General features: G+C 37.0%; 1 protein-coding gene across 1 annotated transcript; it reads left to right on the top strand.

Moving 5' to 3' along the window:
* The first annotated feature begins 1,990 nt into the window (after positions 1-1,990).
* LOC136246945 (uncharacterized) lies at positions 1,991-20,958 on the top strand. The gene is made up of 3 exons (XM_066038549.1): positions 1,991-2,094; positions 18,349-20,419; positions 20,704-20,958. The coding sequence occupies exons 2-3, from the start codon at positions 18,349-18,351 to the stop codon at positions 20,790-20,792; spliced, it is 2,160 nt and encodes a 719-aa protein (XP_065894621.1). The 5' UTR covers positions 1,991-2,094; the 3' UTR covers positions 20,793-20,958.
* The last annotated feature ends 1,829 nt before the right edge of the window (positions 20,959-22,787 follow it).

The following is a 22,787-nucleotide window of genomic DNA, read 5'->3' on the forward strand; positions in this document are numbered from 1 at the left end:
TCAACACTTTTCAGGCCTCTACCACCATGATATCTTGGGATGTACAGGCGATCCACATCGGCCCTTGGATGTACTGCTCTAGACATGGTAAACTGTTTCCTTGTTCGACGATCCAATGATTGTAACTCAGAAATCGACCAATTTATAACAGAAGCACTGTACCTTACAATAGGCAGCACAAATGCATTGATGGCCAGCACCATATTCCTGGCATTAAATTGTGAATTCAATAGCACCTTCAACCTTCTAAGGTATTCTTTCTTCAACCTAGAGATCATTAAAGTATGCTTGATGTCATCAAGCTCTAAAATGCCAAGATACTTGTAAGCATCACTATCTGAAAGGGACTTGATCAACTGTCCATCTATACCGTCAAAATCTACAACCTTTCCACGGTGCACACTGCAAACTTAAATGAGCACATTTATCCAACCCAAAGGACATTCCTATATCACGACTAAATATAGAAACAGCATGTAGTAAAGACTCGATTTCTCTGTAGTTCTTTGCAAATAACTTCAAGTCATCCATATAAAGCAAATGATTTATCCTCATTCCACAATGTAGGTGGTAACCCATTGGCTCCTGATGCAATAATAAAGACAGCGGAAGCAAAGATATTACAAACAGCAATGGAGACATGGAATCTCCTTAGGGTTAGGGTTAGTATTATTATTATTATTATACAGGAAGTAAAAAGGCAAAGCCTGTAAATCCTGATCCTATGTTGCAATAAATCTATGCTAAACATAATGTCATTGTTCAAGTTGTCAAACAGCTTCTTGAATTCATCAGTTAATTGAGCCTCTACAATACCACTAGGAAGGGAGTTCCATGCAGTTGTTCACTACACGGTGAGAAAAATAATTCTGTTGAACTTCTCTAAAAGCAAATTACTTAAACAATTTACAAGAGTGCCTTCTAATTGCTGTCCATGCTCTTGTACAAAACTAGTTTTATCCACATTTAGATGTCTATTTAATATGTTTTAGGTCATGATCATGTCCCCACGAAGTCTCCGATACTTTAAAGTTGGTAATATGAGGCATTTTAGATGTTCTTCATAAGGTATAGATGTTTGATAGATGGTACCAGCCTTGTTGCATATCTTTGGACCTTTTCAATTGCATCTTCATCTACTTTGTAATTAGGACCCCCTATTATGATGTTGCCATACTCAAGACATGGTCTTGCAATAAACTTGTATAAGTAAGGAATGGTTTGAGGACTTAAGTTAATAAAGCACTTACTAATTAGACCCAAAAGTCTTCTTGCTTTACTAACAGTTACTCCACATGCTTATGAAATTTTAGTTGATGGTCAATCATGATCCCTAAGTCTTTTTCCTCACTAGTTTAGAGCTTGATGTCACAGTGGCCATGGTATAAACATGACTACAGTTTGTCTTCCCTAGATGTAAAGTTTTACATTTGGAAACGTTAAATGGTAACTGCCACATCTCCGACCACATAACTAGATTGTCAATGTCCTGTTGCATTTTACTTTCTCTCTCTCTGCGCAGTAAAACAAAGAAATTCACAAGAAAACAAACACACACATGTTATATTAGAAAGGCTGAGCCCCAGATTGTACATTCTAAAGTCAAAGTAAGCAAAAACAAGTCATGCATTAAGTTCCCTACTTGATACATCAGAAGATAAACAGCAAGAACCCACAATCGATCCTTAAGTTCGTTTTATCTTTCTTGGGGTACGTTTGTTTACCAGCTGGAAGTGCCACCGATAACTTGTACAGCAATGGTAGCTAAGCTGTAAGCTTCAATAAGAAATTCACAAGAAAACAAACACACACAATACATACAAAAACAAACCAGTCAGTTATTTTGTTATCCACAAAAAAACATTTTGGTTCAATAACCACAAAATGAACGCTTGATTATTCATCAGAGATGGCTACGCGTTCTTGCACATTACGTCATTCAAATTTGCATGCACGTACATACTTATATGCACGCAGCTACTCCAGTGCACAGTTTCGTAAATAAATTATGATTCATTGCTTAGATCATAGTACAGTTAAAAAGGTGTGTGGTAGTTCATGTGAAATAAAACGTTAGAAATTTCTGGAGCAAATGTAAGTTGCGGCATAGAATAGAGGGCTATACTGTAGCTACCGCGCGGTTTTCCAAGTTCTTGAACCCGACTCGTCACGAGTGTACGAACATGTGCATGTGCAATTATTTATAGCTGATATGCTGGTGTCTCAGTACACACAGAGGTACTTGAGTACGCCGTATGGTTTAAGATCTGTGCCTACAGAAAAAGTACTAGCGCACATGGTGCTTATAATTTAAAGAACTTGGAAAATCGCGAAATAGATATAATAATGGTTGCATAGGCTATAATCAATGTATGCTGAAACGACATTATGTACTTATGTAACATAGTAGCTAATATGTCTTATATTTATCCAGTTACGAAGATGACATTGTCATTACACGAGACTGTAGGCGGAGTGCTGTCATCCTAGTATACGGGATACAGATACCCTAGTGCGCGGGAGTTTACGGATATTAATAGCTAAGTTCCTGTTACTGCACTTGCACTCCGAATCGTATAAAGATTTTATTTTTGTAGCTCACTAGAATACAATCTGTAAAGCATGGTCTGACAAAAATGCTGCTACGCGGCTTCAGATTTTACGATGTTTTACGGGGCTAAAGTATCATTACAAAACCCGGATTTTCCTTTATTTGCATGATTATTTTCTGTTTCGACATATTAGTTGGTTTAAAGTCATCTCCAGTAACTGTTTATTTACAATACGTCTATACAGGATATAACTATAGCTGTGGACGATTAGGCCACTCCAATTGGTAATTATGTTTCTGGTCCTTTGAAAATCAGTTTTAGGTGCGGGCGGGCAGAATTCAGCAACAAAACAACAATGAAGTGACTGCTCAATTAGAGTATTTTTGTGATTTACTGACTGTTCTATTAGAGTATATCGATCCGTACTATGCACTCTGCCCATTTCTTGCAGGTTTTCACTGATAAAATACAAATTATGGCAGATTTAGCATATACTTGTTGCAGCCCAATATTTATTTCTGAAATCCAGGTTTTTCAAAAAAGCTGATGCGGGCATTTTAGGCCACTCCAAATAAATTCTCTGTTTCCCGTCCTGGACTCAGGCATATTTGCATGCGGGCGGGCGGTCCATTTCCATTATTTCATTAAAACAGCCTGTATACCGGATCTGCACACAATAGTACAATTAACCATTATACAAAAGTAAATCTGGAATCAATTAAGTGATTATCTAATAAAGATTTAAAATTATTTACAGAATTTACGTTAACTACAACTGCAGGCAAAGCGTTCCAATCATTAATTAATCTATTTATAAAAATATTTTGATCGACAGTTTAATCTTGAGTGACATTTGAAAAGCTTAAACTGATGCCCCCTTGTAATGGTGGTATCGGATAGGTATATAGAGTAAAGATCCATGATGTTACCGTAAAAAGCATCGGTGTAGACGGTGAATGGGACACAGCGATAAAGAACAAAGTGAGTTCTAGTTGCATGAAAGCATAGGAATATCTGACGTCAGAGGCGTACTCGAATCTGATTGGTGACCGATGAATTCCTCGGTCGTATACGTCACTGCCATTGTATTGTGTGTCACCAGACCCTTGTGATCTGGGGGCGAGACTAATTTACTATTTCCATTAACATCATTCGCGGTATAGTCTAATTACGTAAGTGACTCAGATACTGTGCAGGGTGATAAGGACGTGTAGATCCATTTTTTTCTTGTAAGGCCAATGAAACTTGATTAGCAGTTTCGCGTCATCGCCCGCATGCTTTTGATACACCCGCATGGAATTTCATTATTGGCATTTCAGATTGAGAATTGAGATACTCTAATAGAGCAGTCACTTTTACTCTAATGAAGCAATCAGCTATACTCTAATGGAAAAATCATGGATTATAGTAACGTACTTTAGCTATTTAATGCAAGAGTAATCAGTGTAAATCTCACTTTTTTTGGCAGAAATCTTCATGATTGGGATGTGTGTTGTTTTGTGTGTGTGTGTGTGTGTGTGTGTGTGTGTGTGTGTGTGTGTGTGTGTGTTGTACTTTTGGAAAATAATGAATAATAACCGCCCGCCCGCCCTCAACAAATTTTCAAAAATCTGAGAGAGAAACTGGTAATCAAGTTTCATTGGCCTAATTTAACATAATTCACAATGTTTATACATTCTAAATACGTCTGCAAGTCATGGTAGCTATATTCATATAGCCATACAGTCCACTAATTCCTTGGGTCCCAGGTTCTCAGTCCCTTGGTCTACTGTTAATACCAACACTGAGTGATATAGTTTATCACATACTAATAAACTGCTCTGTCCACACACTGCATGGCCTGAGATTAAAGAATAATTTTAATCATACATAGCTACGTAGCTACCATGCAGTATAGCAGCTACAATAATACTTGGTATAACCCATTGTTCAATGGACTATTTATTTATTTAATTATTTATTTATTTATTTGTAATGTACAGGACTCAGAATTGAGTATATGGTACATGTAAACATGCAAGTGACTAGTTAAATAAGTAATTTTCTAAAAGTGCTTTGAATTTGTTCAAGCCTGGTGATGTAACAATATGTTCTGGGAGGGTGTTCCAAAGTCGGATGGTGGAGGGAAAGAAGGAGTGCAGATACGTGTTAGTTCTGGCTGCCAGGTGTATGAATCTCACACTGTGACCGCGCCGGGGTGATTGTAGATGATTGGTCATGTGGTACTGATATAAGATTATTGATAATTTTATAAAACATATGTAACTTGGCTTGATTCCTTCTGAGCTCTACAGTTGGCCAGTTCAGACGGTTTAGCATTAATGTTACACTAGCTGTTCGGTTGAAGTTGTTATGCACAAACCTCGCTGAGCGACGTTGGACCATTTCAATCCTATTTATATCTCCAACTAGATGTGGAGACCAGACAGTTGAAGCATACTCAAGTGTAGGGCGGATGTAAGTAGTGTAGCAAGCTGACTTGACAGACGGTTGGCACTGATTTAAGTTTCTTTGCAAGAGGACTATAAGTTAATATCAAAAGTTCATAATATTTGGCAATGTGTGGGAGAGAGTATCCAACAGCTGGTATAGCCTAAACAGAGACTCTCTGAGTTAAGTTCCCCTTTGTAATAGTTAGACACTCGCAATAGGTGTTTTCGAACCTGAGGTGACGTCAATAATTAATTAATTATTGACGTCACCTCAGGTTTTTAAATCCTCGAAGACGCCTATTGTGAGTGTCTAAATGTTTTCGACAATGGCGTAGAAGCAGTGAGTTAGTATAGAGAGTTCCCATTGTAAACACCGAGGGTATTTCAGTGAGCAAAAGATGTGAGGTCGCGCAAGCCTAGAAGCGTGAATAACTGAAGGTTTGTAAAGTCGATAAAAAGTATGTTTGAGGCATTATAGATACGTGTGAATGGCAGCGAATGGGAATAGCCGGTTCCAGCATGGCTGTATTGGTCTACAGAGCACGCTTTAATGTGGCGAAGGCCACAAACTGAATTAATGGCTTTTCTGATTAACCATGCAGTTTATACCAAGATGGTCTATAAATCCACTAAGCTATACCCACGATGATAACAGCGTACCTGAGTGTAATTTCGTATAACCTGCTCGCAATCGCTTGGTGTTTACTGATGTGCAAAATACTGATTGTCCACAAGAGGCTAATTGCATTACTGTGGGCCACATTGTGGTTGTAAACGACTGTCGAGTGTCTTATATATATATCAGTAAGACACCTGATACCTCTTCAGTTGCAAATAAGAGACCTCCACACATCAAACGAAACGCTGCGTACCATTGTCTAAGATTAAATTAATACTTCTAATGGTGATAGAGAACTGTTGATTAACATTGATAAGGTCAAGCCTTTATTCTTTGAGGCGTTACTTATGTAACGCAGAATGTTTCCTGAATGTAGCCCAGTTAGACACTCTCCCTCACCTCTTAATTATACTATTGTTAATATCAATGTAGTCTTTAGCTCCATTATACGTATTTTCTCAAGATTCTGCAATTTAGTTATGGCAATCACTGCATACTCACTAGCTACATGATAATCAAGAACAGTAAAGCTGTTTTTGTGTAAGATTAATCATATGGCCAGGTATTAGAAGGATGATAATAATGATGCAATTTATAGTCAAGCTGAAGCCAGTTTCCTTGTATATAGCTAGCCACAGCATTCCAAACTGTATATAGCTAATGGAATCACTATAGATTTATGTATTCTCTTGAATAGCTATACCATTTTGTATGATTGCATCAGTTTCTCTGCCCACGAAAAAGTGGTCAGGTTTCATGGGAAAGTAGTCATACCCAAGTTGCTTGGCTACACTATTTCCATGCATGCACATGCTTATCAATTGGTATGAAACAAGGTATGGAATCATTTGCCTATGACTATACAATAATGTATGAAGCCATATAGTTGTCAGAAGCAATGATGTCAGAAGAACGTTTGAATGTCAGAAGCATTAGAATGGTTGTCAGAAGCGATAAGGTCAGAAGTATGAAGCTATACTCCTGATGCCACTTAATACTTTTTGAATTTATACACTGTATACATGCACAGTCAGTAAAAGCATCTACACTGAAAGGAGCATCTATACATTTATCACTCAGTTACAGTCTCTACTCAGCATTGAACTATAGCTGCAACTCTCATCAACCACAGAAACATAGACAACTTCACTTTATAATGTGAACTTGTAGCTATTCCCTTTAGCTTGATACATCTAATTGTACAATCATTATAAGAGATGCGTGTCCACTGGAATATTGGCTAACAAACTTCAGCCAAATTTAAGCCATGAGTGAAGGACACAGTAAACAGTATACATGTGAAATTCTATCCTTCGTACTGACATCATAACAATTAAAATATACATAAATTCAGAAATAACCAAATATGGGGTAAACAGGATGCAAATTGCATTCTTGTGGTGATTAGTGAAAGTACCACGCAACATTTCTAAGTTTATGTTTCTATTTCCTGAATATTACATTTCATCAGTTAAATTTTGTTGGTCATCTGTATATTCATATACTGTTACCATAAATTTTTTTTTTTGTCATGGCTACACTTTCAGAATAGAGTAAGCAAAAGTGACCATGCAGTATTTCCACAGGCATATTGAAAATCATTGATAATGAACTACAGTATTAACTCAAGTTATAGGGGTGGTTACACTGTTTTATTGCAGAGGAACACTTGTTTAATTTGGTGAAATAATCATGGCTAATTCTGCAACAGATTATAGTCAAATGTATTGTTAGCTTTTTAACGTCCATGCAGTTAGTTGCATGCAATAACGATAATTATTTTAGAGGCGCTTAATACGGACGAAATCAATATAAAGCTGTTCTGAGGTGTTGTTTCTGTCAATTGTTGCCATTACATATATTATGCTAAGTATTGCATGTTCACTACTTTTAGTTTTAGCTTCATCAAGTTTGCAACATTTTTTATTACATAACTACACTATAAAATGACCGCAGTTGGTAAACATATTTGTGGCAATGACTAATGAGTGATGGAATCTACCACACAAGCAGTGGCGTTGATGTGAGGGAGGCTAAGGATATATAAGTTAAAACTCATAAAGTTCACCAGAATTAATTTTATTGGTACAAAGAATCATCAAACTTGTCATACAGGAAACAGTTTATATCACAGTCAATAAAACAATGTTGTTAGCATTACTACATAATATCATCTCTATAATTATGTAGCTATGTCTAATTAATAAGTTATAAAACTTTCATGCACTTGGTAGTTAGGCAAAATGCACCACTCTCAAAGTGAGAGTTGAGCAGTTTAACCCCTGCCAAGGGCAATGTTTTCTATACGTACTTTGAACACACTCTTTTGAAGCACATTTTGACTGTTCTAATAAGGTATCTGAACATTTAGAGTATATCAATCTTTTTCATGGTTTTCAGCAGTCATACAAATTAAAAATTAAACTCTGATGAGATAATATTATTCTTAGACTAATAGCCCCCACTTTGCCTACCAAGTAGGTTTTAGTATAGCCTTCCCCTCTCAAAGACTTCCATTAATTATGTATGAAAGATAATGACACTTACCACTAAATTACTTTTGCAGTGTTTGTGTACTCATTGCATGTCTTGTGTTTACTGATTGCAATTGGAAGTAAGTAGCTATTATATATCTAATCAAAAACAGCCAAGCTGTAAAAAAAAGTGCGGCCCCCAAAAAGGTCATGGTGAAAAAAGATGTGAAATCCAAGGTGGCGGCCAAGAAATGGCTGTGATGATAGGTTAATAGCAAAAATTTAATTACGACGATTCAGGTGAATTTGCGTTGCCTCCTCCACTAGGATTTGGCACCAAATTCACCTGAATTGTCGTAATTAAAATTTTTGCCATTAACCTACCATCACAGCCAATTCTTGGCCGCCACCTTGGATTTCACATCTTTTTTCACCATGGCCTTTTTGGGGGCCGCATTTTTTTTTACAGCTTGGCTGTTTTTGATTAGATATCACTTCTTTTTGTATTTGTATATTGCAAAGCTGGCCTATAGCTGGCTTTGGGGCTTTTTTAACCCATTTTAAAAAAATATATATTTACCACAGGAAGAAGAAAAGAACTTAAAGATGATTTTTAATACTTCAACTATTTTTGATTCTATTATATAGTAATTATACAAATTATATACATATATTTATTAAATGTCAATTATTCCCCACAGGATAATTTCTTTGTACCTGATCTCTCTACTGGGTGACTTGAAATGTAGCTGAACTACAGGATGGTTTCTTTGTAGCTGACCTCTCTACAAGGTGACTTGTTTCTAGTTCGTCTCTCTATAAAGTGGTTTGTTTGTAACTGAACTCTCTGCAAGGTAATTTGATTGTAGCCGAGCTTTCTACAGGATTCTTTCTAGCTAATCTCTGTATAGGATAACTTGTTTGTACCATGAACTTTCTACAGAGTGGGTTCTTTGGAGCTGAACTCTCTACAAGGTGACTTGTTTTAGCTTATCTCTCTACAAGATGACTTCCTCTAGCTGATCTCTCTACAATATGACTTGTATCTAGCTGAACTATCTACAGGATGATCTGTTTGTAACTGAAATCTCTACAGGGTGACGACTTGTTTCTAGCTGATCTCTCTATAGAGTAACATGTTTCTAGCTGAACTCTCTACAGAGTGTGTTCTTTGTAGCTGAACTCTCTACAAGCTGCTAGAAACAAGTCATCCTGTAGAGAATTCAGCTACAAACAAATCATCCTGTAGAGATTTCAGCTACAAACAGATCTCTACAAGGTGACTTCTTCTAGCTGACCTCTCTATAGGGTGACCTGATCTCTCTGCAGGGTGACTTTTATCTTGCTGAACTCTCTACAGGGTGATTTGTTTGTATCAAAACTATCTACAGGGTGACGTTTTTATACCTGAACTTTCCACAGGGTGATTTGTTTGTAGCTGAACTCTCTACAGGGTAATCTGATCTCCCTACAGTGGGTGATTTGTTTGTAACTGATATCTCTACAGGTAGATTTGTTTGTAAGTGAACTCTTTGCAAGGTGATTTGTTTGTAGCTGATTTCTCTACAGGGTAATTTGTTTGTATAGCTTAACTCTCTACAAGGTGATTTATTTGTAGCTGAACTCTCTACAGGGTAATGTGTTTTTAGCTGATCTCTCTACAGGGTGATTTGGTTGTAGCTGATCTCTCTACAAGGTGATTTGGTTGTAGCTGATCTCTCTACAAGGTGGTTTGGTTGTAGCTGATCTCTCTACAATGGGTGATTTGTTTGTAACTGAAAACTCTACAGGTTGATTTGTTTGCAGCTGAAGTCTCTACAAGGTGTTTTGTTTGTAGCTGATCTCTCTACAGGATGGTTTCTTTGTCACTGAACTCTCTACAAGGTGACTTGCTTCTAGCTGATCTCTCTACAAGGTGACCTCCTCTAGCTGATCTCTCTACAGGTTGATTTGTTTGTAGCTGAACTCTCTACAGGGTGATTTGCTTGTAACTGAATTCCCTATATTGTGTCTAGTTTCTAGCTGATCTATCTACAGGGTGATTTGTTTGTAGCTGAACTCTCTACAGGGTGATTTGTTTTTAGCTGATCTCTCTACAGGTTGATTTGTTTGTAGCCGAACTCTCTACAGGGTGATTTGCTTGTAACTAAATTCCCTATATTGTGTCTAGTTTCTACCTCATCTATCTACAGGGCGATTTGTTTGTAGCTGAACTCTCTACAGGGTGATTTGTTTCTATCTGATCTCTCTACAGGATGGTTTCTTTGTCACTGAACTCTCTACAAGGTGACTCGTTTCTAGCTGATCTCTCTACAGGGTGATTTGTTTCTAGCTGATCTCTCTACAGGATGATTTCTTTGTCACTGAACTCTCTACAAGGTGACTTGTTTCTAGCTGATCTCTCTACAAGGTGACTTCCTCGAGCTGATCTCTCTACAGGTTGATTTGTTTGTAGATGAACTATCTACAGGGTGATTTGTTTGCAGCTAAACTCTCTACAGGGTGGTTTGTAGCTGAACTCTCTACAGGATGGTTTCTTTGTTACTGAACTCTCTACAAGGCAACTTTTTTCTAGCTGATCTCTCTACAAGGTGACTTCCTCTAGCTGATCTCTCTATAGGGTGACTTGTATCTAGCTGAACTATCTACAGGATAATCTGTTTGTTGCGGAAATCTCTACAGGGTGACTTGTTTCTAGCTGATCTCTCTATAGGGTAGCTTGTTTCTAGCTTAACTCTCTACAGGGTGATCTGTTCATAGCTGAACTCTCTACAGGTTTATTTGTTTGTAGCTGAAATCTTTTGTTTCAAACTGATCTCACTGTAGGGTAACTTGTTTGTAGCTGAACTCTCTACAGGATGGTTTCTTTGTAGCTGATCTCTCTACAGGGTGACTTGTTTCTAGCTGATCTCTCTACAGAGTGACTTGTTTCTAGCTGATTCCTGGATGACTTGTTTCTAGCTGATCTCTCTACACGGTGACTTGTTTCTAGTAACTCTCTATAGGGTTATCTGTTTGTAATTGAACCCTCTACAGGATGGTTTCTTTGTAGCTGCTCTCTCTGTATACAGGGTGACTTGTTTCTAGCTGATCTCTCTACAGGGTGAACTTGTTTCTGGCTGAACTCTCTACAGATGATTTGTTTGTAGCTGAACTCTCTACATGGTGGTTTCTTTGTAGCTGAACTCTCTACAAGGTGATTTCTTCTAGCTGATCTCTCTACAGGATGATCTGTAGCTGAACTTTCTACAGGGTGATTTGTTTGCAGCTGAACTCTTTATATGATGGTTTCTTTGTATGTACAAGGTAACTTCTTCTAGCTGATCTCTCTATAGGGTGACTTGTTTGTAGCTGAACTATCTGCAGGGTGATATGTTTGTAGTTGAACTCTCTACAAGGTGATCCTTCTAGCTGATCTCTCTACAGGATGACTTTTTCTAGCTGAACTCTCTACAGGGTGATCTGTTCATAGCTGCACTCTCTACAGGGTGATATGTTTGCAGTTGAACTCTCTACATGGTGGTTTCTTTGTAACTAACTCTCTATAAGGTGATGTCTTGTAGCTGATCTCTCTACTGGATGACTAATTGTTTCTAGCTGATCTCAATATAGAGTTATAACTTTCTCTATAGAGTTATAACATGTTTGTATAGCTGAACTCTTTACAGAGTGATTTTTTGATTGGTTGCTGAACTCTCCAGCTACACGGTGACTTGTTTGTACTACAGAATGACTTGTTTGTAGCTGAACTCTCTACAGAGTGAGTTACTTGTAGCTGAACATTGCTTAAAGTGACTTGTTTGTAGCTGATCTAGATGAACTCTCTACTGGGTAGCTTTTTTTGTAGCTGAACCCTTTACACAGTGATTTGTTTGTAGCTGAACTCTCTACAGAGTGACTTGTAGCTAAACTCTCTACAAGGTGACTTGTTTATAGCTGAATTCTCTTCAGTGTTACTTATAATGTTCTGAATCTCTACAGCAACATATTTGTAGCTGAATTCTCTACATGCAGGGTGACTTGCTTGTAGCTGAATTGTCTATAAGATTAACTGTATGTAGCTGAACTCCTTACAGAATAACTTGCAATGTAATATAATTTTATAATGGAGTAAGTTATAAACGTAGCTGAATGCTTTATTAGGGTGACTGTTCTATTAGAGTATCTCGATCACGCATATGCTACACGTAGTTGGCTTTGGAATCATAACTCAGTGGTTTGTAATCCGATTCTTCTGTACTACTGCATGGACTTTCTATGATAATTATTCCAACCACACACCGATTTTCAGCTCACTGCTCTAAGCGGGTTTGCCTGGTAAGCGTGAAAACTATTAGTTTTTTATTCATAAAAATCGATCGCGTAATTGTGACACAGGTTGGATTTTGTGTTATATCTCGATGGTCTTTAACTGGATTCCTTTCAAACCACAAAAAGGCACTCCTACGATAGTTACTCCATCTACATAGCAATTTTCAGCTCATTCCTTCAACCGGTTTACCCTGTGGGCGTGACAGACCTTCGACCTTATTTTACGCAAATAATCGGTCATAACTCCGCGAATGTTCATCGGATTCCTACCAAACTTGATACTGAGATTCGCCTTAATGAGCCTATTAAGTGTGCAAAATTTCATCCCGATTGGAGCACGCATTCGTGTTTTATTGCGGATTTTGCAAAGTGTGCGAAAAGAAGAAGTAGAAGAAGAAAAAAACGAAGAAAAAAAACCCAAACTTTGGCCGCTCGTATCTCGGAAATGGCTGGAGCGATTTTCTTCACGTTTGGAATGTGGACTCCCCTACCTAGCCGGCACTTCTGTAGCAACTTTGGTTTCAATCGGATAAGGAATCACGGAGCTACAAAGGTGTGAAAATCGCGTTTACTTTCTTCCTGTAAATATACTCACGGTGTGGCGCGCCGGCTTCTTGGGCCGTACGACACACTACCGTGTGTCTTGATATGTACAGTATAGTTACGTAGTGTTCATATTGAACATTGAGTATTATACAGACTATATAGTCATTGCAATAGCCCAAGGGTTCTTTATTCAGTTGAGCAAGAAAAGACTTCAACTATATACATGGTGGAAATGTATTTGCAACAGAATTAATGCCTTCTTAATGGTTATGACTGATTAATGATTATGAACTATGTAGTAGAGAATTGCTACTAATATCATTTTCATCAGTGCAGCAGTTGGACAAATATTCTTATCTAGGCAGACTACATGTTTTATTTGGCATCTCTTTATAATACAGTACAAATGTTATTAACCAAACTTCTACTGGTTTATCATTGCTAATCGATGTTTGCCAGTGGCTCTGTTCTCCAGAACATGGACAGTACTTGTATATAGCACAAGAAATGCAGTAGAAACATGTCCATTACCTATTACATTTCCTTCTAATGATTACCATGTTTATGATCCAGATGAACATTGATGTGTTGTCGGTGTTATAGGAATACAATTGCAGCACTTTGTATGGCCACAGATTCAGAGATCTATTGAAACAAAAAAACAAGGGCTGCAACTGGCTTTATTTGCAATTTCAAAAATATTTTCACATTACCGATGGCTCTATTAGAGTATTTTGCAACATTAATGTAAGAAATTTTTGCACAATTTTTGCATAATATTATGAAAATGATTTTACAATGAAAGAAAGCAAATTTATGGTAAATAATTAGAAACTTGCAAACAGCATATTTCATCTTGCTGTGCTATGATTGTTGTTAATGCTTTTAAAAAGACTAGCTGGGTTAAATCACTGTTGTGTCATGTGTAGTTAAAATACATGAATTGGCAAACATGGCAAACACTGAACTATAGATGTGCGTATTTGTAGCTAATGCTATTTGTGCAACATCTATTATGTTTAATAACTGCTTGTATTTTAAAAGAAAGCCTATATAAATGTTATTATATAGCTAGCAAAGTACTAAAAATAATAAAAAGTTGCATCACGATACGTTATAGCTAGCTAGCTAGCTAAATTATTTACGACTAAACGGTAAGGTATAGAAACATACACTCACCGGTATTGAATTCAACGATAGCAAAAGGGAAAATAAAAGAAGGAATTAACTCTCCGTGCCATACTTTAAAAAGAAGGTTTCCATGTAACGCCTTCCTAGTTGTAGATACCAGTTCAAGTGCTTAGTAACGACTACGGGATGCAGGGGCGGATCCAGAGTTTGGAAAGAGGGGGGGCACCTTTCTGAAAAACAGTTGAAGACCAAAAAAAACTTGCTGAAAACCAGTTGAAGACCAAAAAAAAAAAAAAAAAAAAAGGTCACAACAATAATAGCTAGTTATCCTTACCAACTATATCACGTCTGTTATGTAAAATAAAATCCTATTTATAGCTTCATAGGTAAGCTACACTGCCTCATGAACATTGTGACTGCTTTATTAGAGTAATTGACTGCTCTATTAGAGTATCTCGATCTTGTATGCAATTTCTTGAAGGGGGGGGGCATTTGCCCCAAATGCCCCATCCTGGATCCGCCACTGGGATGCACGTGACGATAAATTTTAATACTCGGAAAAGTTGGACAGAGCTTCCCGCTGTTTACAAGGTACATTTTTGTTGAGATAGTTAAGTTAGCGTTCTATAGCTACACTGTTTTGTTAGTCGTGTTGACTTTAGGAGGGTGTGGCCCGTCATTGAAACCATACTATCTATGTTGAAACCGCCTATTGCAGACTTGTGTATGTGCTGAAACAGTCATTTAACTACTGAAATCAACGTAAGAAACCTTGTAAGACACCAGGAATAGTGTATCTTCGTGCATCCCGAGGTGCATCCTTTCGTGAGTAAAAAGTGGGTGTGTCCCCTTTTCAGTTTTTTTTTTATTGTGCAGAAATCAAAGGAGATTATAACGCACAGGTATTACAAAACTGATTAAATGTAAGGGAGTTAATTACAGTAGCGATTTCCAACCTACCAATTTTTCACACATATTTTTGCTACTTAAATTATACACCTTCAATAACGTTTCACAAGCTGCCGTTCCAGTAAATGGTAGCCAATGCTTCGTACTTTGTATTGCACTTTACTGGATTAAAATCCATGCGGTATTTATTGAAATACAGCAAATCAAAGTTTGAAAAATAAAAATCCCCATAGGAAGCCCATACAAATAATTGCGTACGTAATTCTAATTGGAAGAATGTGGCACCTGTGATAGCCGAAGTTTCCGAGTGTTTCCGCGTGAATCTGCTGCTGATGAGGACGAAGAAAGTGGTTCTGGGCAAACCGTATATGCTGATTTCGATTTTTCCATGTGTTTTTTGATTGGAGGACGATTGATGTTGGATTACGATGGAAATATGGCCCTTTTAAAGGTAAATCGCCATCTAACACTGCTCAGAATTCAGCATTACAATCACCCTGGGCTTCAAGGCACCCCCCTGCATCGATGCAAGTATAGTTTGAAGGTGAGCAGTTTGTTGTCTTGCGCGGAATTGCAAAATAAGGTTCAAGGTTGAGCATAATCTTTTCAAAAGTGGAGACTGGCATGTGATACCAACCTTACATGGCTTCACACGTACCTGTTGTTATATTCTGGTGTGTTTACTGCTGTTTTGATCCATTTTATAGCAGCTTCAGTGATTGTAATTTTGATCAGAAACTATTTATAATTTCTCTTTGTAGTACAGTGATGTCATTGTGTTATATAATAATTATCATCCTTAGTGCTTACAATGTGACAAATAAAGCTGAACAGTATCCAAACAAATCTATATTAAAAATAATGTTGCTCTTACATTGTGTTATCTGATTGTCATGTTTCCGAAGTACGTGTTAATTGCGACTTGTGATGCCAGTACTTGCCATTTATAAAATATTACCGATTTTTCTAGTTAGTTATCCTTGAAAATGCATTAAGTACCTGTGTATATATATTTAGTATTACATAATACACAGTTTTATTTATACATCACTTGCTTTATTCATGTAATATTCTGAGTGGTCAGTCTACAAAGAAGTGGTCACTTTTGAGAGGTTTTACTTACTTCATATGCTGTTCTTCATAAAATAGATATGTGGTGAAAATTTCATGTCGTTATTAGTTTCCTATCTAGATTTATGACACTTTGTATATTGTGTTTGGTGCCATGCAATATACATAAAAAGCATTGAAATGCTGTACACAAAAATCATCACACTGTCCACTTCTTTTCCTTATATCTTTTGATAGGAACCACTGATTGAGGTGGGGTTTGCACTAAAATGACCCTGACAAAATGCACAATATTGTACATACCAATGAATGTATGGAATGTTAATTATTTAATTTAGTTGGAAATCTCTAATTACAGTGGGGGGAGAGAGTTCCACAACTTAACAGTAGAGGGAAAAAAGGAAAATTTATATGAGTCTATTCTAGTTTTGTAATTGGGTAAAGTATCCTCTTCTTGAATCGCATTGATTGGGAATCAGAGAGGTTGAGGGAATGTGTAAATTTCTATTGGTTATTTTATACATAATAATGAGTTTGGCTATGTTCCTTCTGGTTTGGAGGCTCTGTAGATCTAAAGACTCTAACATGTTGGTCACACTGGGGTACGGAGAAAAATTTTAAAAGCAAAATCTGGCTACACGTCTTTGTACAGCTTCTATAGTCTCTGAATGTTAACATTAGTGTGGGGGGGCCATATGGAGGAAGTGTATTCAAGGATTGGACAAACCATTGACTTGAAACACATTGCTTTAATATTTGAAGGACATTGTCTTAGATTACAATGGAGGAAACCACTTACTTGGGCAGCTTTATGAGCAACAGACTGTATGTGGTTGTTTCATGTAAGCTTACTGTCAATTAATACTCCAGGGTATTTGGTGGTTGTAACTCCCTTGGCAGCTTTATAGCAGTTTTACCCTCATGTTGATTCCTAGAAGTTTTTAGCTAGCACATGGTAAGTAAAGTTTTGGAGGGGGTGCTTTTGCATCCCCCTAAATACACCTTTGAGTGTAGCTATGGTTCTCAAAGTCCATAGCCACACCACTCAGTTATAAACTGTATATTTAGTTACCAGTGACCTCTAGTTGATGTTGATATTGTGCTGCATATTGGCTACATAGCTGAATAGTTTTCATCTTCGGTGATGTTGCCAATACTGTATTGCTGCATACAATACTGCAATTTATAATGTGTAGTTCTCTCCTGTATGTTTAGTATGCATGTACTGTGTACATATCACTGTGCCATTGCCACACCAATGATGTACCAGCACTGAGCTACTGGTGGCCTCTAATTTATGATATCACTATACATCTGTCACTATTGTGATATATTGAGTTGATTTGGGGTAATAATTATTTTGATTGCACTTTCACCACCTAGTTGCATGCATAGCCTCACCAGGGGGTTGTCGCGTTGGTGTGTGTACTTGGTTGTATGTGACCTGGTCCTAGTATAATAATAATAATTATTATTATTATTATAATTACCTTTGGTTGTTGGAGGACGTGGCTGTGTCACAGCAATGTTGAAAGTCTATTTACAAAGGTTCACCATTAATCAGTTTTGTAGTTTAGAACTGCTCCAGCGTACAGCAGTTTTGGGATCCAGCTTTATTTTACATAGATATTTGTAAATTATTTTTAGCTTACAAATCTTGTTGATTTGCACTATACTTGTTGTACCAGTACCATTTGTGTTTGAACCATTATGTTGCTGTGATTTCCTTCCATAATAATAATGCAACTGGATTTGGAAAAATGTACCTTTTTCACACACAAAATTTGACCCATTGTTTGAACTTTGAATTAGCTTCATAACTTTTTATCATTGCTTATAATTCCTGAGTGCAGATAAAGTATCCGGCTGTATTTTGAACAGGTTAATCATTATAAGGAATCAAGTATTACATCATTTTGTATGCTGGCATGTAAAAAGTGTGGAAAAGCTACCTTTTTACAAATCCTGTATACTGTATGTAACTAGTTATAGTTAGCTATGATAAACTATCCATTTATCTAAAAACTATGTATATTATACACTATAAGAATATTATACTATAAACTGCTGGAGGTTGAGCCACAGACACTTTCTATCATTATTCTGTTTAGGCTTTATGCCTTTTTGTGAGTTTCTTTTGAGATACAGTTGTATTAGCTACACACTTATGATATTCTTCAGTTGAATATTCGTTTTATGTGTAGTATACCATATACAAAATTTCCATGTATGTGAATACACTCAAGATGTATCTACATTATATCTTGACTCAGGTATGTATAATATCACCATTTTATACACAGATGCTAACAAAATTTCTGCTGCTTGCAACCTTAGTAAGCATTGGTAAATGCGGGGAGAACAACTTACCTACATTTATTCCAGAAGAAAAGGTTATTGATTGCACAAATGGCAAATCTGTTGATGACATTTGCGATATAAATTTTGTAGTGGAGCCGCTCACCTCAATGACCTATTACAACATAACAGATGAATTTAGAGAACTGAAGGGATTTAGAGCTGGTTTTAATTCCAATGGTAATCTAGTGCCTCTTCTCAGTACTGACTTGTCATATCTAACCATACCACCAATCCAAGTTGACGGACATTTTAGACCCATCATAACTATCAATGCTCAAATGCCCGGGCCAACTATAATTGCTCATGAAGGTCAAATGCTTAACATAACAGTGTTCAATGAACTGAAAAATGTTGAAGGAATATCCATTCATTGGCATGGAATGCATCAAATTGGCACACAAGGAGCAGATGGAGTTGCTTATATAACTCAACGTCCCATTCCACCACTGCACAATTTTGAGTACAAATTCAAAGCTTCTCCAGCTGGCACACACTGGTACCATGCACACAGCGGTGCTCAAAGGACTGATGGAATGTATGGAGCATTAATAGTGAAGGATATGATACCAGGAAATTTGTACAACCAGGATCTACCAGATCAGCACACACTTATGCTGATGGACTGGCAAAGAGATGCATCAATTGACTTATTTTATACAATAGGGACTAGCCTGAGATATTGGAAAGCTTCAGAAGATAATGATCCAGCATATATAATATACAATGCAACCCGAGGACCAGATTTTACGGATCTTGGCCCTACACCATTTTGGTCAGCCATTATCAATGACAAAGGTAGACACTTTAATGAAACTGGACAAACAAATATTAAACCAACCAGCTTGAATTATTTCAATGTAACTCGGGGAAACAGATACCGCTTCAGGCTAATTGGAGTTCAAGCACTTTATCCATTTCGATTCTCAATAGAAGGACACAAGTTAACTGTTATTGCTACTGATGGCAATCCAATCAAACCTATTGAAAATGTAGATTATGTCATTATCAACACTGGTGAACGATATGACGTGGTAGTACATGCAAATAACACTGAACGTAAGAACTTCTGGATATGGTCCGAATCATTAGAAGTTGCAAACTTCACTAGAAATGAAATATTCTATAATCCCATTGATATTCACAGGGGTGAAGCAATACTTCACTATGAAGATGTTGACTCTGAAGACATTGCAGATATCAGTGAAACTTGGGAATGCACTCCATCAGCTAAGTGCAGAGCTGTTAATTGTCCCTTTTATCAGTATGGTAATATCATGAATTGCGTTAATGCTGATGATTTTGAAAGTCTCTCAGATCATGAAATTCCAGCAGCAATTTACTCCCCAGATGTAACTATTTTCACAAGTTTTGGATTTCATGGGGAACTGTCCACTCTTGGTAGCTCTGTTGATGGAGTAAATTTTCGTTTCCCAGCTAACCCACCACTTACCCAATACAGAGATTTCCAGAACTCTGGTAACATGTGCCCCAGAAGAGGTTGTGATCATAGCCTTAACAGTCATTGTGCTTGCACCCAAGTATATGACATCAACAATCAATCAAGGGGTAGTGTAGTTGAACTGATTGTTACAAACAGAGATGTAAGAGACACTCCTGGTGGCACTTCACATCCAGTACACCTTCATGGTCATTACTTCTATGTTGTTGAGATTGGCTATCCTGTCTATAACATGGATGGGCAATACGTAAGCTCTAATGATGATATTGAATGTGTTGATAATTCAAATAACGGTCCATGCCAATCTCAATTCACTACAGTTGAAGGGTTGGATGGGTTAGTACAAGATATTAGGTGGAAAACTATTCCTGATGTTTTGAATCAAAATGGGACACAGTTTGCCAGGAAAGACACGGTTATCGTCCCTTATGGAGGCTACACTGTCATCAGGTTTATGGTAGATAATCCAGGATGGTGGTTCTTCCATTGTCATATTGAGATCCACCAATTAGAGGGGATGGCTGCTGTTTTTAAAGAATTGCAAAGGCCTTCAGGTACATAATGTATGGAGACCCTTTGTGTTAACAAGTAAATGTATGTACTAAATCTTCCATAGTATGAATTACCTTCTGTCTGTCATAATATTGGTTCTCAGAATGTATCATTGAAAACTTTAATTTAGCAAGCAGTATCAGTGAAACTATATTTCTAACTATTCTCAAAAAATGCTTTCATACCCTCCGAAATCAATACAATTTAGCAATTTTGTAAACTTCCTCTACAGTATATGCAATTAATATTTTCAGCAGTCCTTTGTATAATACATTGTTTTTTACAGGATCCAGTCTAAGCCATGCACAATTATGGATGGTGATGATGGGATGGATGGTTGCAGTGCTGACCAGTGCAATCTTGATGATGCAATAACTTCGCCAAAATTTGAAAGCTAAAAACATGCACATTTTGTTAGCAGTAGCAAATAAATTTTTTGATGTAATACACAGCAGTGACAGAATATTAAGTGATTATTAGTAGCTATGCTGCATATTCATAGTGTTTTCTTTAAAGCAATTATTAAACAATTTTCAGTATGTATAGTTCGTACATGTATACAATGTAATATCCATATAACTACTATTTTATAAGCTTACAAAGTACTAAAGAAACCATGCAGTTTCACACTGAGATTCCTGCTATTAATTCTATACAAGCATGTAGTCCTTTTTCACTAATGTCTTATACTGTCCATACATGAAACAGGCACATTATCGCAATAACTAAACCCAATCTAAATTTCTGAACCTTTCTTGCATAAGTGGATGTTGAGACTATTCACTGATTGGTTGAAGACTCACGTTTAAAGTTCCTACATTACTTTAAGTACTGGATGTTTCTAAACACAAAAAGTAAGTAGCTAATTTAACTAAATAAATAATTGTGAAATTTCAAGTGTATACAGTACAAATATTTATGTCAGCTTTATTTCTTGTCATTCCTGATGATGAAATCTTTACTGCATATTGTACAGCACTGTACAGAAAATACAGTACAAGAAGGGCATGTCAAGATAACAATAGGTGAAGCCGAGTACTCAAAATACACTCTAAGTCTGTATTTTCCATACACATAATAAGCATAGGCAGAGTATGTTATACTTACTAGTACTCTTGTTTGATGTAGCTATACTTAAAGTGGTTTAATTGTCAGTGATCAGACTATCAGTATGTGTTCAAATAATCCATTTCTCTTTGCAGTCATTTAACAAAGTTAATGAATAGGGTTATTTTATTGATTCTACAATCTCACACGCATGATCAATCCTGCTGAAATGGGCATGATTGATCCTACTGTCTGAAATATGGCTGCTTTTTGTTTTAAAAAATGCATTTCATAACTAGTACATTGTATCTGCTCAGTTGTTCACTGTACTGTATGAGCTGGTACATGTTTTGGAAAATGTAATGCACTTCAGCATATCCCCATGCAAAGTACAATAGTGTCATATCTAGGGGTGAGCCTAGGTGGGCCTGTATCATACCAAAGAATTTTTGTGAGATATTTGCATGTAAGATTGAGATACTCTACTAGAGCAATCAATCACTCTAATAAAGCAGTCACACTTTTTAGAGAAGCAGTGTAGCAGCAAGCTATGCAGTGATTTTTAAGTATAGTTGGTGGAGGGCTGCCATAGTGAGCAGGAAATTACCCTTTTTTTCTCTTAAACCAGAGGGTCTACATACACCACTGAAGTACAGTGCTATTTTACTATCAACAAAAATTTTGATTCCTAATAAAATTATATGGATAATAATAAAGTCAGCAGCATGCAACAACATTGCAACCATATTACTAGATATGTCATGATATGAATTTGTTATTAAATAGTAAATGGTGGCAATGAAGAATCGAATATATATATATATATATCAAGACACACTACGAAGCCGGCGTGCCAGCGGTGAGTATATTAACAGGAAGAAAGAAAACGCAATTTTCACACCTATGTAGCTCTGTGATCCCTTATCCGATTGGAACTAAATATGCTAGAGAGGTGCCGGCCAGCAAGGGGAGTCTACACACCAAATTTGAAGAAAATCGCTCCAGCCATTTCCGAGATACGAGCGAACAAAATTTCGTTTTAATTTCTTCGTTTTCTTCTACTTCTTCATTTCGCACACTTCGCAAAATCCGCCATAAAACACGAATGCGTGCTCGGATCGGGCTGAAATTTGGCACACTTAAAGGGCTCATTACTGCGGATCTCTGTACCAACTTTGATAGGAATCTGATGAACATTCACGGAGTTATGACCGATTATTTGCGTAAAATAAGGTAGAAGGTCTGTCACGCCTACAGGGTAAACTGCTTTGAGGAATCAGTTGAAAATTGCTATGTAGATGGAGCAACCATCGTAGGAGTGTC

Source organism: Dysidea avara, chromosome 2 (genome assembly GCF_963678975.1).
Source record: "Dysidea avara chromosome 2, odDysAvar1.4, whole genome shotgun sequence".
Lineage (NCBI taxonomy): Eukaryota > Metazoa > Porifera > Demospongiae > Dictyoceratida > Dysideidae > Dysidea > Dysidea avara.